The following is a 17,432-nucleotide window of genomic DNA, read 5'->3' on the forward strand; positions in this document are numbered from 1 at the left end:
ACTTACAGCTTCCACCAGAACATCCAACAAACCAAATCTCACACTTTCAGTTTGTGTTGAACTACAATGCTGCTCTCCTCTTCCCAGCCTCAAAAAACACCATTTTTAATAAGGATGTGACAATCTGATACGGGGTTTGGTTTGGTTTAGTTTAGTGGGGTTTTGTTTTTAAATGCAGCCAGGCAGAATACAGGGACGTTAATTTTCAGAACAGTATGACAACATGAGGCACAAAGTTATTTCCTATGTGGGCTCCACAGTTCACTTTTAACAGATTTATCCAAAGTTACAAGGTATTCCCACCCACAGAGGTACAGCTTTTAGAACTAACTCAGAACTGGAAATCTCATCTTCCAGGTTTGTGTTTCCATTTCCAACAAAGGAAAACTGACAGGACAGGCTATGAGGAGGAATTAAAAAAACAAAAACAAGACAAAAAAACCCCAATGTCTTAAGTGCAAGTACACTAGATACATACTTGTTTATGTAGCGAGGGAGAAAAAAAATCTAGACCAATGCTTACAAGAAATATATTTAATCAAAAGAACATATGTACTCCAGTTATTTCAACTCTCAGTAAACAAAAAACTGCTTCTTTAAAATAATAATATACCTGTACACACACAAACATTAGTACTGGTACAGTTACTCTGTCCATTTTCAAAAGCTGAATGAATTGCCAGAAGTATAAAGACTCCCTGATGCTAAGAAGAACTGAAATTAATGATTTCTATCTCCAGGGAAGGTGGAGAGGGCTATGCTGGGAGTATTAATCTATTCCATAGTGTAATTACATTTTAAACAAGAAAAATGGGTTTGTATGTCACTTAATTATACCTCAATATCCCTCTGGAAATCGAACAGGTCAATTCGCTGCCAGTTACTGCCATCCAGGGCCAGGACATTCCATGCCTTTATTGGGGAAAAAATGTCAGTGCATGAGTAATATGAAAAAAAATCCAGTGGGAATCTAGATACTAGTAGTTCCTTCCAGGAACAAAATTATGTCAAGTGAAAAAGCACCACATAACTACTGCAACTGACCAAAAAGCCTTAGGTCAGCAATATCAATTCAGACAAGACCTACCTCACCTACACAGTGTGCTCTTAATTTCCCATTTATCACTGAACACTTTAGACAGACAAAGGGTCACTGATACTATCTGAACATAAATTACATTTCCATTTCTGGACCCCACACACCGGGGGGAGGCTTTATTTGGTTTTTGGAAAGGAGCTTTATAACTGGAAGAGATATATAGCAGTAACATGGACCTCAAGGAATTTTACAAACATTAGGCTTCAATGCATGCGAAGTCTGTATCATGTTCTGTGTTTCACAGAGGGAAAAACAGGCAGAGGCTCACAGGTTGATTTTAGAGTTGTGGACCATCCAGAGATTTCATGATGGCAGTGCAAGCTGTAGATATTCAGGTGACTTGACAAGGTCACAGTGAGTCAGTGGCATAGCCAGGAATAGAGCCCCGACTACCTGACTCCTACTTGATCTGCTCTAAACAGACCACTCCCTACATCTTTTTCTGGCACTTTTGCTTCCTCAGCGACAGCTGTGCTCAATTGCCAGCCTTTGGAGTTCCCTGATTTCCCATCCTTCCATCAATTCTTCCGTCACTTCCCAATGCTGGACTTGCGACAGCTGAGTCCCAAGGAACTGATCCAGGGTCATACGCACGACACGCCATCACTGTCACATCAAGCAGAAGATGAGGTGACGCAAAAAAGGAAACAAACACCAGCTCCACATACTAGCAACAGCAACAAAGGAGAATGGTGAAAAGTCACAAGCAAAGATATAGTTTGCTCATGTGGGCTCCAGCCTGAAAATTACCAGTCACTAGGTCATACACACGGGTTTCAACAGCATATTTATAACTGCGATTTTGGAAGGGATGTGGAGCACTGATATAAGCACAGTCAGTCAGTGCACAATGGACAGTATTTATAATTTCTGCATGCCAACAAACATGTTTTATTTAACAACAAAAGAAGCTGAAAGGGGTTAGTGCAGAAATGACTTAAAATGTGAAAACTAAGAATATTCAGAATTAAGGTAATATGTCTGTTTTTAATGTACATAGCCAGTAAAAAGGGCCAAGAACAGATATATCTATATCATACATGCTGCAACAGCCAATAAGAAAGAGGTAGGTCAAGGACAGAGCCCTTACATTCAAAATCAGATACTGAATTTTTTTCATGTTATGGTTTATCTTTATAGCAGCCGTCTCACTGTAGCAACTGAGACTATTTTTAGAGTACACATTATTCTCAGCCAGTTAAGTTACTTACCTCTAGCCGGAGTATTTCAAGATAAGCTTCTGCATAGTCACATATCCTTGCAGATACTTTTGGAAAGCAGTGTTCTTTGTAGCCACTTAAATCTTTCCCCACGGAGGCTTCCAAGGAACTGAAAGGGGGAAATGGCCCTAACCTACCACCCCACACCATTTATTCCACTAATTCAGGATTCCTAAACTGAGATTTGAAGGCTGTCAGAGTATGAAGAGAGGCTCCTCTTGAGGATTTCTTATAAGCAAACTACCTTCATTTTTTCTTCAAGTGGCCTCTGCATTGTCCCACTTGTGGGAGTTTAGCAAGCAGTACAACCCCCAGGAAGAGGCTGCACAGTTCCAGCTAAACAAGGAAAGCAGACTTGCCAAACAAGCCTCAATTCTGGATGCTAGGGCAAGAGAAGTCTTCATCTCCCAAAACAAGTTGGAACATTTTTGCTGAACACATGTATAACTCCAGTATCAGCCGTGCAGCACAATGCTATGAAGACAGAATGAGGGCATGACACCAACACTCCTTTTGTCCAGGACAAGAAGTGACAATTCCAGGAAGTCCAAGCCCAGTGAAGCCATAATTGTGAAACTGTGCAACAGATGAGCAATCTTTGGACTATAAAAGACTGGCTCCTACTGTCAGTTCCTTTTCTCCAAGGGATTGGGAAACGTAGGTAAACCATGGCCTCATGCAGTTACGTTCTTTGACTATGCAGGTGTATGATACATTCAGAGAGGCAGTTAAGAGAGGCCCAGAAGCAAATCTGACATTCTGGGGGTCTGAAAGAGGTGGAGACGGACATCTTAGACTGTTGTCTATGCACAGATAACCACTCTTCATAAACCTTTGGGTGTGACAGTCAGGCATTCAATGGAACAATTCCTGCCATAGAAAGGCCAATTGGTGAGGCACATTTTTACAGAGAGGTGTTACTCCAGTCAAAACTATGAGTAAAAGGGACAGACATGCAAGGAGCAATGCTGGCCCAGCAAACTGCACACTGGGTTACTGGGAGAGTGGCACAGAGAAAGAGAAGGCACAGGCCACAGGAGTCACGCTCTAGTATGGCTGCCAAGCAGAACATGCATTTTGTGAAGCCCTTATGAGGGTAGATATTCCAAGATGGGGTTAGGATTCCAGGTGAGGAGCCCCAGAATGACCAGGACAAGAATGTGTGCTCTCCTATGTTATGCTAACTACCAAAAAAAAGTTAGGGTGGGTGAGGAGACAAGCACACAGCAGCCACACCAAGGACACAAAGATGAGTTCTGTTTACACAGGAACTGAGGCAGATGGGAGGTGCACTCCCTTATCAAGAGTAGGGCAAGTAGGTGGCTTTGAGCAAGGTGTCTACTGTTTCCCCTAAGGACAAGGTTGTACAATGCCAGGGATGCCATAATCCACAAGCAGGAATATGCAGAACCCCTGAAGTACGATCCATTGTTCAAATTTCACCTCTTTAATAAAATGCACTTTGCAAAATATTTCTCTAGCACCACAACTGCTTTTGTTCACTTTAAAAAGTGATTTAAATGTGTATTATTTACCTATGAGTGAGAAGTAGTAACTGGAGGCCAATGTGTGTGTTTATTAAATAAAGCAATGTTATGATTACAGCCTTAAATACACAAAAACGAGGAAATATAAAGTTATGCTCGCATAACACCTGTAATTCTGCATTCACTCCATTTATAATACACAAGCCATGCACTGAACTTACCACTACAGTATGATGAAACATTGCTTGTTACAGGAACAAGGGGGTGCAGTTTACGGTGGCCAATGGACCCACAATGGAGTTCTGATTTGTTAATCTAACACCTAAAGCAGGATATTGCTCCTGTGTCCAGTTTTTCTGTTTAATTACTTTTATTTTCAGGAAAACAGGAGGTGGAAAAGAAATGCGCCAGTGGACTTAATTCATGGTGCACAGCAAACGTATGTGTCATCCAGTAAGCATAGCTTACGTTTACATGCAGGCTATTCCAGGGGTGGGAAAATATAGCCCGAGGCCAGATCTGGCCTGTCACAATACTGTAAGCCACCAATATCCCATCGCCCAGTGGGACCCTCAGGCAGGCTCCCTGCCTATTGTGTCACCCACACACTGCTCAAAGCAGCCAGCTACTGGGGCCAGTGTGTATCTCTGTGCCATACACCCTGACCCCAAGCTCCCTTCTGCACCTAACCTCCATCTCAGACCCCGCACCTCCTCCATCAATATCATGGAAGAGTGCAGCCACTGACCACATATCAGATTCTGGGAGTGGCAAATCCACATCAAAAATTATTGCCCACCCCGGGCTAGATTAAGCAAAATTTCTGTATGAAAAGGCAGTACTGTATGTCATCTGTGTTTCTGAGCTCCAGTGTGTTAAGCAGTATCCTATGCAAAGGCAAGTGTATGACAAATGGAAATAAGAGACAAGGGGGGTAAATGCCTTTGGAAGCCAATGTAAGCCAGTTAATAGCTACAGTTACTCCTTTGGACAAATGAAGATATCTTAGTATAAAAATCTAGCAGGGTTCAAACAATCCATGACTTTGATCATCCTGTGTGAGAACTAGACAGGGTGTTCCATCGCAAAGAAAAACAATTTATAATATAGTTTTTGTATTACTTAGGGCTACCAAGAATAAAAGCAAGCAATAAGCAAAGACAGCTTATGGTCAAGTGGACCCAATATTATTCAACTTTGCCTACAGAGTCAGCTGATACGGGGATTGGCCAGTAAGATCATTTCAATATACTAGGGACTCCAGAGACCAAATATGTATGTATAAAGCATTTAGAACATGACTAATTTATAGGATTCATTGTGGTAACTTTTCTGTGAACAAGGTATGTGTCTGGTTAGATTATAGCTAGATAAAAACCAGAAATTCTGGACAAAAGCCATGAAACAAGTCTAGCAGCTACTGTTGAACAGGCACTTGGGTTAGTGGATATTGCACATCTCCTTTCCACCAAGGAATCTCGAGTCGAACTATGTTTGCTGAGTTGCATCAAGTTACAAATTACTTTAGCAGTTAAACGCTGAATGAAATACTCAGTTCCTCTTCCATCTCTATTTGCATTGGCTACACTGGAGCAGAACATTATCTGTGCATCAGGCTCTCTTCACAGTTTTAAAGTTAATTCACAAACATGGTACCTCTGTATTAACCCTCACAAACATTGACACAATTCGTTTAAAAACAATTTAGCTGACATGAATGGGAACAGTTGTGTGCCCGCTCACACATTTGCACGCTGGTCCAGGGCAGGGAGACCAACCAGCCCTGGATGTGAAGCCGTTGGCTGCCGTGAGCAGGGAGCCTTGCTGGCCATCGCTGAGCAGCTCAGAGTGGCCTCACCTCCCTGGGTCCAGCAAACTCCCTCCTTCAGGGCCGCTCAGGTCCCAAGAGTGCCAGACCAGAAAGGTCCAATCTGCATTTGAATATTCAAACCCCCGCACTGCTGTGGTAAATATCAGAAAACTCTCAGCATCACTAGGTTAATTGTGGAACAAGGAGAATATATACACATAGCTGAGACACACTGAACAATTTTCTGGCATGTACTTCCCAATGGGACGTACTTTCTGGCGTGTACTTCTCAATCTCAGATAAAGGGAAATCTGGAAATGTCAGAGTCAGAATAAGAGAAATAGTGCTGATAGATTAAGCGACACAGATTCTTACCCTGGAAACCTGAGCACAACGACACAGAGTGACCACATCCAGAAAAGAGAATATTCTGCAAAGAAAACAAAGAAACTTTTTTTTTTAAAAGTTATTTGGTTATTTGGATCCAAAATAAAAAGAACATAGAAAGCTTTGAAAAAAAACTTGAAAATAGGGAACTTCTTTGTAATCAGATGAAAGCTTGACTGCAAATAAAAGTGCAGACCAAGCAGTTAGCACATGAAAGGAGAGTCCCAGATATTGGACTGCTATGAAATATTTAATCTTGTACCTTTTAGTATTTGCTGACAGAGTAAATGGAACGATTTATCAAAACAGACGCTGACTGCTAACCTTGTAGCTCAGCAGTCAAAAATGTTCAATTAGCTACGGAAATAGCAGGATACATGGTTACAGTTCAACACAAGAGAACACTGGTACAAAATCTGTTTACCAGTGAAAAATTCTTTTATCTTTAACACAAGAAAAACTAAAAGCACTGCCATCCTCATGCCCAAGGAGGAGGTGGAAAGAATATCTTGCTTTGAAGCTGAAGGTCAATGCAGTCTGCATAAAGTCAGATGAGTTTGTTAGTATATGCCTGTATAACTCACATGTTGGGAGTGAGCTGGGTAGATTGCTACAAGGAATGTCATCCCCTTACATGAGGGCACTCTTAAGTGTCACAACTAGTTTGGTGCACAGTCGTCCATATACTCTTCTTGTCCTATTTTTCGGAATCCTAGAAGCACAATGTCACTCTTATTTTTCACTGGGCTCAGTTTCTCTAGTCTCCAGCCATTTAAGCAGATACAAACAACAAACCTAATCCACTTGAGCTCTGAAGGAAATTAGACTCTTGATTTATACAACGGTTGCACTCCAACGCAGCCTCGTGTACCCTGAATTTCGTGTAAGTGGGGGGACAGCTTTTCCCCAGAGGAGTGCTCACGGCCACCGCTTCCCAGGGGCTGGGAGTGCTCACTGCTTCCCTGGGGCTGGGAACACCTGTGGCCGCTGCTTCCCTGGGTCTAGGGCACTAGCTCCCCGGGGGGGTGGTGCAGCCAGCAAGAGCCACTCCTTCCCCTCCCGCCCGATATCTCCCTCTCTCATATTTGGGACAGGGAGATATGGTCGCCCTCGGGGGGGAGTCGGGGGGAGATTAAGCCTGGGGTGGGTTAGGGCTGCAAGGGAGGCAGGGGATGGAGGTGAGCCGGAGCTCTGCATGGGTGATAAGCGGGGCTGAGGAGAGCAGGATTTTCGGTTGCACTTAACTTGTATTAATGCAAATGTATTACACATTTTGAGAGTTTACTGTAGTTAACTAACATTGTTTGCAACTTGGAATAAGATATGTGAACAGCAAGATTAGGAAGGAGATCAAAAATAGATTTAACACTTTTGATGGCAAATATGAAACAAAATCTATCAAGGTCAACAGTTTGTTGTGGGGATAACACAAGGATTTAGTTCAGAGAAGAGTTCACATACTCAGGCATATATGAAATTTATGTGGATATTTGAAGTTGAAAAGTTTTAGAAAAAAGAGAACATGCATTTTCTTAGGGCTCAGGGGATAAGCTATTTTGTTCCATTACTCTGACAGTTAATTATTTACAGCAAGTATGGGCAATGATTTGTGATGGCGGGCCCCTCCAAGAATTTGATGAGGTGTCAAGAGCTGCACTCTTCCACCATACCAATGGAGGAGGTGCAGATGGGAACTTGGGGTAAGGGACAGGGTGCAGTGAGAGATCTGGGAGGGAGCTTGGGTGAAGGAAGGGGTTGTGACAGAGCAGGGGACTGGGTGTAGGAGTTTGGGTTGTGACTTAGGGCAAGAAGGGGTTGTGTGATCTGGGGCAGTTGATTGGGCTGCAGGGTCTGAAAGAAGATATGGTTAGAGGATGAGGAGCAGAAGGTTTGGGATACAGCAAAACCTTGAGTTATGCAGGGGTTGCGTTCCAGGAACTGCAGCGTGCCTTGAAGGTTTGTGCCAAGTGGAGGGGAGACGGGAAAGTGGGTTGCTGTCAGTTTCCTGACCACCAGAGTGGCAAGGAGCTTGGTTCCTTTCCCTGCAGCTTGCAGGGCTGGGAAACTGGCCAGCTCATGGCTGGTCAATTTCCTGGGTCCCGCAAGCAAAGGCTGGCTCTGTGGCGGGGAGGGGTGAGCTGGAGCCAGACACAGGGGGTTTGAACGGGAGCCACATGCTCAGGGTGTGTTTGAATCAGAGCCACGTATGCGGGGGGCAAGCCAGGGGGTTGAATTGGGGCTTTGGGGGCCATGGGATTTGGAGTTCTGCTTAACTCATCTGAATGCAAGTTAAGCGCAACTCAATCCTGCATTTTGAGGGTTTACTGTATATGGGGTGAGGGGGACAGGAGAGTAAAGGGGGCAGAGAGCTGAGAGGAGGGCAGGATGGCATGCAAGAGGCAAGTTCTGTCCAGGAGACGCTTATCTGGCCAACTCCTGGCCAGCAGCCAAGCAAGTTCCCTGCCTTCCATGTCCTGACAAGTGGCTCAGAGCAGCACTTGCAAGCCCAAGGGGAGAGAGAGAGGGGGAGGCCGAGTGCTGTTTGTTCTTCAAACAGGCAGGTCCCAATGGCCAGAAGCTGACCAATGGGAGTTGCAAGATTTTGCTGGGGGTAGGGGGCAGTGCACAAAGCCTCTCCCCCAGCTCACAGCTGTTCAGCGAAAAGAGGACCCCACAGCCAGCAGCTCTGAGCTGCTTGTGGGGGCGGGGCAGGCTGGGAGCCTGACTGAGGCACCAGTTGGCTGCATTCAGTGGCTTGGCTAATGTGTTACTGAAACTCTTTTATATTAGCTGTGTAACGCATTGGCAGTCTGGGACAGATGCAGAGAATAAAGAGCATAAAGGCAGTGGTAAAGCTGGGAGGAAAAGGCACTTAAAACAATGACCAAACATGCACTGCTGACCAATTCCACTTTACACCACAGCTGAGGAGGAGTTATCAAGGCTCCTGCTGCCAACACAACAGCTGGACACGTCAGTGTAGGAACATTAATGAGCATACTTTATATTCTAAAGTAGTACAGTTATTTGCACAAGGTGGTCTGTCAACAGCAAAGCCATGGGGGGTTTGCAGTTTTCCAGACGGGGAGACTGGCCCAGAGGGAACGACATGATATGTTACAAATTGCTTTATCAAAAGTATGAAAAATGTTGACCTCATCGGTGGAGGCATGTCTGCTGACAGCCTTGTAAGGAAGTGAGCTATTTATCACATCCACTTTTCATTAAGACAGACAAAAAAGAATTCCCAGACATGTGCCTTCCTTTTTCATTAAGACAGACAAAAAAGAATTCCCAGACATGTGCCTTCCTAGAGGTGTCATTTGTCAATGTGCTGAAGGGCCACCCTCATTAGCCACTTTGTGTAGCTTTGCTGTAGAACATAGGATTGCAAACCCTATTTTCATTAACCTTGTGACCTCTGGAGCACAACACTGCACTAGTTCTTAAGTCACCCGTTCCCAGAGAGTGGGGAGCACAGCATGGGTGTGACAGAACAAAAAGCCAACAGCAGAGCACTGAGTGTTTTCAAAACACAGAATTTAAGGCCTTGTCTCCAAGGAGAATATTTTTCAGTGCATTTCCCCTGCTATAACTACAGCAAATGAGTGCTTCCACACAGCTTTATTTATGCTGGTTTAAGCTACTTCCCTTGTGAATCATCACATCCACTAACTCTGAGCTTTTTATTTTTGTTAAATAACCACACAGCATTCTGGGCACGTATCGCATGGTGCAACGTTCTGCCACTGCATTCTGCATCATCTATGATTTGTCTGCATGCATTATGAAATGCTAACTGGAACTCTGAGGCTTGAGGTCAAACTAAAACTCCCATGACTCCCCTCTTGACATCCCATAATTCATCTGTTTTCTGCAAGCCAGCATCATTTCCACCCGGCATGGAGGAAACACTGCAGAGCACAGTCATCTGGACTGCCATTGATATAAACAGGCTTTTCCACACGTATTGGCAGTTGTGTAGACAGACATCTGCCACCTCATTCAAAGCTAATTATTGTCATGCCTCAGTGATGCTTATGCTTAACAATCTGCCCCACCCTGTATTTAGCTTGGACACACTGGTTACCTTCCCTAGACCTGAGGAAGAGCTCTGTGAAGCTTAAAAGCATGTCCCTTTTACAAACAGAAGCCAGTCCAATTTAAAAAAACAAGCAAATTGCTTCATCCACCTTGTCTCTTCTATGCTGGGACCACTGCAAATATCCTTTTAGCATCCAGTTCCCAGGAGGATGAGAAAAGAAAGAAGTTACTTATTCTACAGTGACTGTGATACTTCAAGACATCAGAGAGCACGAGAAATCTTTTTTCACAGCAGATCTCTTGGGTCAGCATATCATTCCGAGCTGCCCCAGGCACCCATCCCAGAGCATGGAGGACAGGCAACCTTCCCTCAGTTCCTTCGCAGTTTTGTCTCACTGCCACAAGCAAAGGCAACTGAAGGAAGTGTGCATGTCGCTTCCTACTTTATGCGTTTAACAGAAGCAGGAAGTGATATAGGCAATGAACTCCGCTAATCAGAAAAAAAAAAATCCATCTCATGTGCACAGCACCCATGCACACCTGCAGTATGATCCATACCAGCACACTGAAAGAATACACAGTACAACTATTTCTCCCTGAACCTCATTTTCTGATCCTAATGTATGCTTCATTACTACACACCGCGCTGGCTCCAATCCTGGCTTCTCAGAACACCCTGTCTGAAAACTTCTAATAAATCCTCAGCACATAAATATCTTCCCTCCGATTAAATGTTGTTTTATAATGACAGCAGACAATGTATCAGCTTATGTGAAGACTATGAGCATGTTGAAAGCAAGGATATACTCTAATTGTCTCTCTGGATTCTTATTACATGAAGCACAAGTATCTTTACAGGAACAGAAACACAACTAAGTCACCAGGCAAACTCACTTTCCACAAATATAATTATTTCTCCTCCACAGAAATTCCAAGCCATTAACACACATTCCTGCAACAGAAATTCCCCTCCCCAAGACAGAGGATGCTAGCAGAGCAGACAATTTCCCCTGTCCCCTGGAGATACTCCTCTAAGGACAGAATACACTCAAAATTTAACACAAATTTCCTGATCCTGAAAGTCCAACTACATAGTTCAATATACTTAGATTACAGGGTTCCTAATCTTACTTTTCATCTCTCCTGCTACACCTCCCTTAATAAACTCCTTGCACTCTTCTTGCCTAGTTTTCTACTGCCCTAGCTAGACTCCTTGCTTGGGAGCGTGTCTGACAATGACTTAATGGAAGACAATGAATTTAAAATCATGCTTTTAAATATAGCTAATTATATCACTTTAGAAAAAGTGAAAAAAGACTTCAATGTTGTTTGCACTACTTTTTCCCTAGTCTTTTCTCACAGATACCAAAGAATGACTCAGCAGAATGGGACTACAATTAATACCATTTTAGCAGTCGCTATTCTGCTGTGTACTTTGGCTCTTTCAGAACTTGGCTCCTGCCTGTAGAACCTCACAATTAAAAAAAAAAGAAAAAAAAACCTGAAGTGAGCACAGGAGCACACAATATCCCATAGATTGAATGGCCTGAAGTTAGTTTTTCCAAGGTAACTCCAAGGACAGGCTTTTCTCCTCAAAGAAACTGCTGGGTGGGGGGAAGTTGCCCTGCGTGGCTAGGCAATGATGAAACAGGCTCTCTCTCCTCCGACAGACACACAGGATGGGTCATCACTAATAATGGGCTTCTCTGTCCCACATCTGAATTACATAGCGTGCAGAGCAGAGACAAAGCCCCAAACCCCAAGCACAGATAATACAACCCTACTTGCAAATGTAAAAAAAACATTTTTGTTACTATCCCATGACTGCTTAAAAAGAGAATTTACAACAGGAAAACATTCTGTGCTCTCAGAAGTTTGGAAGAGACCTATCTAGTCCTTCCTTGAGACTAAATATAGCAACGTTTGTTGACTAAAAAAAAAGCCAACTCTTGGCGTTGTTCCAGATTACTTTGGAGGATATGCCTCAGAGCATAAAAATGTTGCACAAAGCATCCTTCTACTACAACGTACAGCTTTACGTTGCTATTTACTGGGCTAAGAAAGATAGCTATCACTTGAAATCTAACTCTGATAAACTGGTTTAAAAAAAATCAGCAGGTTATTTAATATTATAGCTTGAGCCTCTCTAGTCTGGCATCCATGGGACCTGACTGGTGCCAAACAAATTTGCCAAACCATGGGAGGTCAATATCATCTAGCATTAAATAAATATACGGAGACACACATCTCATAGAACCAGAAGGACCTTGGGAGGTCATCTAGTCCAGTCCCCTGCCCTCTTGGGAGCACCAGGCACCACCCCTGACATCTATTTGGCCCAGATCCCTAAATAGCTTCCTCAAGGATTGAACTCACAACCCTGGTCTTAGCAGGCCAAGGCTCATGCCACTGTGCAATCCCTGTCCCCCACCCCACCACCTGGCAGCTCCAGCCACAGGGATCCAGGCAGGGCTGGGGGAACCCCAGCAGCTCCGGGGCTAGAAGTCAGCAGCTCCAGTCCCAGGGACCTGTGGGAACACTGTAAGCCCTGGGACTGGGAGCTGGCCGGGGCACAGAGCTCCGCCAGCAGCTCCTGGAACCTGGCCAGGGAGGGACAGATGCCTCTCCTTTTATAATAGGAGAGATTCCTCAACAACAGTATGACACAGGCCTCCAGAAAAAAACTTCTGTGAAAGGGCAGGATACAGCCTACTCTGGACATCCTAGCACAGTCTACAGCAAGGCAACTACCCACTATGTATTCTATGAAGAAGTGTCCAGCACTTTTCTGTACATCCAACTTCTTCAGATCCAGTCTGGATTTTCTAAGAGATTCTTTACTCTCTTCCATCACCACCATCATTTACCCTTGCACCACTGAGAATTTTATCTTTGGCTTTAAGGTGAGCTGCATGGGACTTTTAAAGGTATACAGTTGTAAAAAGACAGTAATCCGATTTATGGCCTTGACCTAAAACCCAGTGAAGCACTATTCAAGTCGTAAGAATTGCCATACTGCAACAGACCAAAGGTTCATCTAGCCCAGTACCCTTTCTTCTGACAGTAGCCAATGCCAGGTGCCCAAGAGGGAATAAACTAAAAACAGGGAATCATCAAGTGATCCATCCTGTGCCACCCTTTCCCAGCTTCTGGCACACAGTCAAGCTTTGTCCTCTTCCTATTAATTTGCTTCCTGTGGCTTGACTAAGTAAGGACAGCCTATAATTTGCTGCACCTCTCATTGGTAAACCAGTCAATTATGTTTCTGCTCTTCACTCATTTAGAGCAGAATTAGAGCTACCAAAGGAGAAGTCAACATGGAGGTGGACGCACAGCTACTGCGTGGTGTTCTGAAGGAAGGAGATTTTGGGCAGCAAAGCGGGCACAGAATGAAAAGGCAATCAAACCAGGAAACAGGAGAGAACTTTAAAGCTGACTGACTTTACTGTAGACCAATTTGGAAAAGGCAAATTCCTTTAGGATAAGACAACCAAGCCAGGGAAATATATATTTGAGGAATAAAAATACTTTGGGAAACTAGTAGATATTACCATTTCTCTAAGAAAAAACTCTTCCACATGGAATTTGGCCTACATTCAGAAGTCAACTAGCAAATTGCCTTAATGTATGAATGTCCCCTTCTCAATGGTCTATTGATGCCATCATGTTAGATAGTACAGAAACTACTGGCATTCAGCTATTCTGGCAAAACAGATGTCTAAATCAACCACAACTAGTGCCAAAATGAAACATGAATTCACCTTTCAGTCAGTAAGCCAGCTCTTGGCCTGTCTCAGAGTGGGAGCTTTTAAATTCATTGCTACACAAACCAAGCAACTGAACAGTGTCCAAGTACAAGTTGGCAGTGCTGCAGGAATGAGCAGGAGATGAACTGAATTCCACCTTTTGATGGTTTGGCTTTTTTAGAAATGTACTTTTTTTAAAAAAGGTGTTAGCCCCTAGAAACTCCACTGACAGCAGAAGAGAGAAGCAGCTGCAGCAGGTACAGCAATATCATGTGGGGGAGGGGAAGAGGAGCAGTGACCTAGTCTGAGTACCTGAACCCTAATGCTCCACGGATTCAGATCTGTGCAGAGACCCTGTGCACTTTTGGTGCAGAGGTTCCATGTCATCCCAAACCACTCCACCCACAGAAACATGGGGACAAAACCTACCAGGAGTAGCCTGAGATTCAGATGGGCAGAAGCTGAGACAAGCAGCTGAAGTGGGGACATACGGACTCGGACATCAGAATGGGGGTTGGTGGGAAACGAGTGTTGTACTTTTAAAACAGCGTTTGTTGTGGATATTCTTCCCCTTTTGCTGATTGGCTGTTCACTCCAATCTCTCCTGCCCCTTGCTTTACAATCTCTTTCCTCCAGCTTTACTTCCCACCCTCCCTAATCCTCATTTCCTAGCCAAGCTTTAAATGTGACCTCTACCTTTGTCTCCTGAAAGAATCCTCTCCCAAAGCTACACGCAGCAAAAATTTAAAAACAAGCACAAAATCATGAAACTAGCATGGCTTCAGAGTGCTAACCTACTTTACGTCAGATCCTTCTCCTCCACCCTGTAAGCTGTCTTTTCTATTTAGATGGTAAACTCTTCCGGAAATTGCTGTCTCTTCTTGTATATTTGCACAGTGGGGTCCTTAGGCACTACTATAATACAAAAATATTTGGGGCAAACTCTAGAATTTGAAGGGAACTCTTTATAGCAAGGTCATACACGTTGATAATTACACGATACAAGAAGCTTAATAAGGATAAACTCTCAGAATGCAAGTGTTAAGTCACTATTTCCAAAAATATTGTGGGCCATGTAGCCATAGCAGAACTGATTAGCTATTGGTTTAAAATCTCCCACTCAGAAGACTGGCATTTAGAAGACTTGCCTCTCTCGAAGTTCAAATGAAGTATAGCATGGAAGAGGGGGAAATCACAAACACTAAGCCCAGAAGAAACCATGGTGATCACCTAGTCTGACCTCCTGTATGTACAACAGTCCCAGAACTTCCTCAAAAATAGTTCATAGAGCACATCTATTAGAAAAAGTTGCCATCTAGATTTAAAAATTAACCTTGGTAAATTATTCCAATGGTTAATTACTCACTATTCAAAATTAAGGCTTATTTTCAGTTTGGAAAATTTCTAAATCCCAGCTCTGTCTAAGCAAATGATTTTTTAATGTGTGTCTCCATTTCCTTATCTGTAGAAAGGGCAACAAATCCATTCCTATGTATTCAAAAAGGGTTTAGATAAAGAGGATCTGAAGATGTAAAATGACCAAAAACCTCCATAGCTAGGCAGGATGAGAGAATGATAACGAAGTCATGCAGATTTCTACATGGTGTGGATGTAAAGGCCTACAGCCTGCCCACTTTGCACTCCCCACAACTGAAAGGGCTCAACTGTAAGTTTTCCACTTCTCAGCTATACACAAGATCTTAATATCATCCCCAGAATGACCAAACTGGGGAACAAGAAGTTATCCAACAGAGTTACTCACACACACACACACCGCCTCCCCACACCTTTGTTTTGTGGACAATCACATTCATTTACAGGAGAGCCCCCTATATGGATGTATCCAAGTCTCTTTCAAAGGCTGTACTGTTAATCTGCACTAATTAATTTTCACAGAATGCAAACAAGTAGACTCCATAAGTAAGGTTTTGGAGAGCTGAATTTAAGCTTTTATAAATTCATGCTCTTTATTCCTTTTTAAAACAAAGTTTAGCATAATCCTGAACACAAACATAATTCATTGGTACATACCAAAGACAAATGATATGAAGGGGTGTACGACTAGTACTCTTCCCATACTAAAATATATATCCAGCCCTGGGACCTTTGCCTGCACTATTGCTTCCACTGACTCACACAAGTGGAAATATCTTTGTGAGCACAAAAAATACCCCAGTAGACATGATCATAGACGGAAAAAAGCTTTTCCTCCTCAGATCTGGGATAAACTTCTAGTCTAACATCCAGTGGCAACCGATTCCTTAGTTGTGAAAGGGTCTACTGGCTCCTATGAGACCTTTCTATATTGACCACGGTGTCAGAAATCTCATCCAAGTTCTGACCTCTGTTCCCTTCTGGCCTTGATCCTTGCAACATCCATTCCTCCCCCGCCGCCCACCAAGAACATTCAAATGCTGCTTTCTAGCCTGTGACATCCCTTCTAACTTCCTTCACAGGAGCTGCCTCTTCCAGTGAAGCAGACAGATCTTGTCTTCTCAAAACCCTTTAAAATCTGTTTCCACGCTACTACACATCCATTTATTTTACTGTGAGGGATAACATCTGCCTTTGCTGTGCCAACGATGCCACAGTTGGTCACCATTCATCCACACTCATTCCCATGCCATACCCGGTAATTGACTAAGAACTGTCCATACAGCTAGTCTGTGATAAGGCATCCCGTATTTGTTATCCCAGCCTCTTCATCTTCCTGCTTATCTCATACACCTAAGCCATGTCTACACTAGCCCAAAACTTCAAAATAGCCATGTAAATGGCCATTTTGAAGTTTACTAATGAAGTGCTGAAATACATATTCAGCGCCTCATTAGAATGCTGGTAGCCGCGGCACTTCGAAATTGATGCCTCTCGCTGCCGTGCAGCTCATCCAGATGGGGGTCCTTTTGAAAAGGACCCTGGTAACTTCGAAATCCCCATATTCCTATCTGCTGTTAGGAATAAGGGGATTTCGACGTTGCCAGGGTCCTTTCGAAATTTACTAATAAAGCGCTGAAATACATATTCAGCACCTCATTAGAATGCTGGCAGCCAGGCACATCGAAATTGATGCAGCTTGCTAGTGTGCGGCTCATCCAGACGGGGGTCCTTTTCGAAACGGCCATTTGCGTGGCCATTTCAAAGTTGTGGGCTAGTGCAGACGTAGCCCTATTGTGGCTTGTCTTTTATTCCTGTAAATTTTTTGGCACAGGGACTGTCATTTGCTAAGGGCATACACTGCCAATTCAAAAAACTTTAAACCTTATATCCTCCTTGCTGTTCTGGGTATCAAACATTTGCTAGAATGACTAGCTTTTGCAGACCAGGATATACTGCGGTATTATGCAGGTTTGAGGTGTCTGTGGAGATGACTGCAGAAAAGTGATTCTCAATACAAGTCACCTATGAAAACTCAAATGACGTGACCAAGATCCAGCGTAGACAAGTCGGTGCTTTGAATGGCGGGCGTGTCTCAATCTGTGGTCAGTAAAAAACAGACATCATCCTTTAAGGGAGGTGAGTGAATTACTCTTGGACACTACGCAGAGATGGGGACGAGATATCTAATTTTTATCAGAGCATCTAAGTGACTTGAGTACACATCCCAATGACTTTCATTGAAATCACCTAGGTGTTTTTGAA

At 43.5% G+C, this 17,432-nt stretch overlaps 1 protein-coding gene across 2 annotated transcripts in view; it reads right to left on the reverse strand.

The window, feature by feature from the left end:
• The window catches only part of FBXL20 (F-box and leucine rich repeat protein 20), a 72,056-nt gene that overhangs the window by 29,742 nt on the left and 24,882 nt on the right, over positions 1-17,432 (reverse strand). For both annotated transcript variants that reach the window (XM_074978768.1, XM_074978769.1), the window contains 2 exons: positions 5,992-6,046; positions 838-912 (listed from right to left, as the gene is read on the reverse strand). In XM_074978768.1, coding sequence (XP_074834869.1) covers positions 838-912; positions 5,992-6,046 — 130 coding nt within the window. The remainder of the gene's footprint in view (positions 1-837; positions 913-5,991; positions 6,047-17,432) is intronic.

This window comes from Carettochelys insculpta, chromosome 28 (assembly GCF_033958435.1).
Source record: "Carettochelys insculpta isolate YL-2023 chromosome 28, ASM3395843v1, whole genome shotgun sequence".
Classification (NCBI taxonomy): Eukaryota; Metazoa; Chordata; order Testudines; family Carettochelyidae; genus Carettochelys; species Carettochelys insculpta.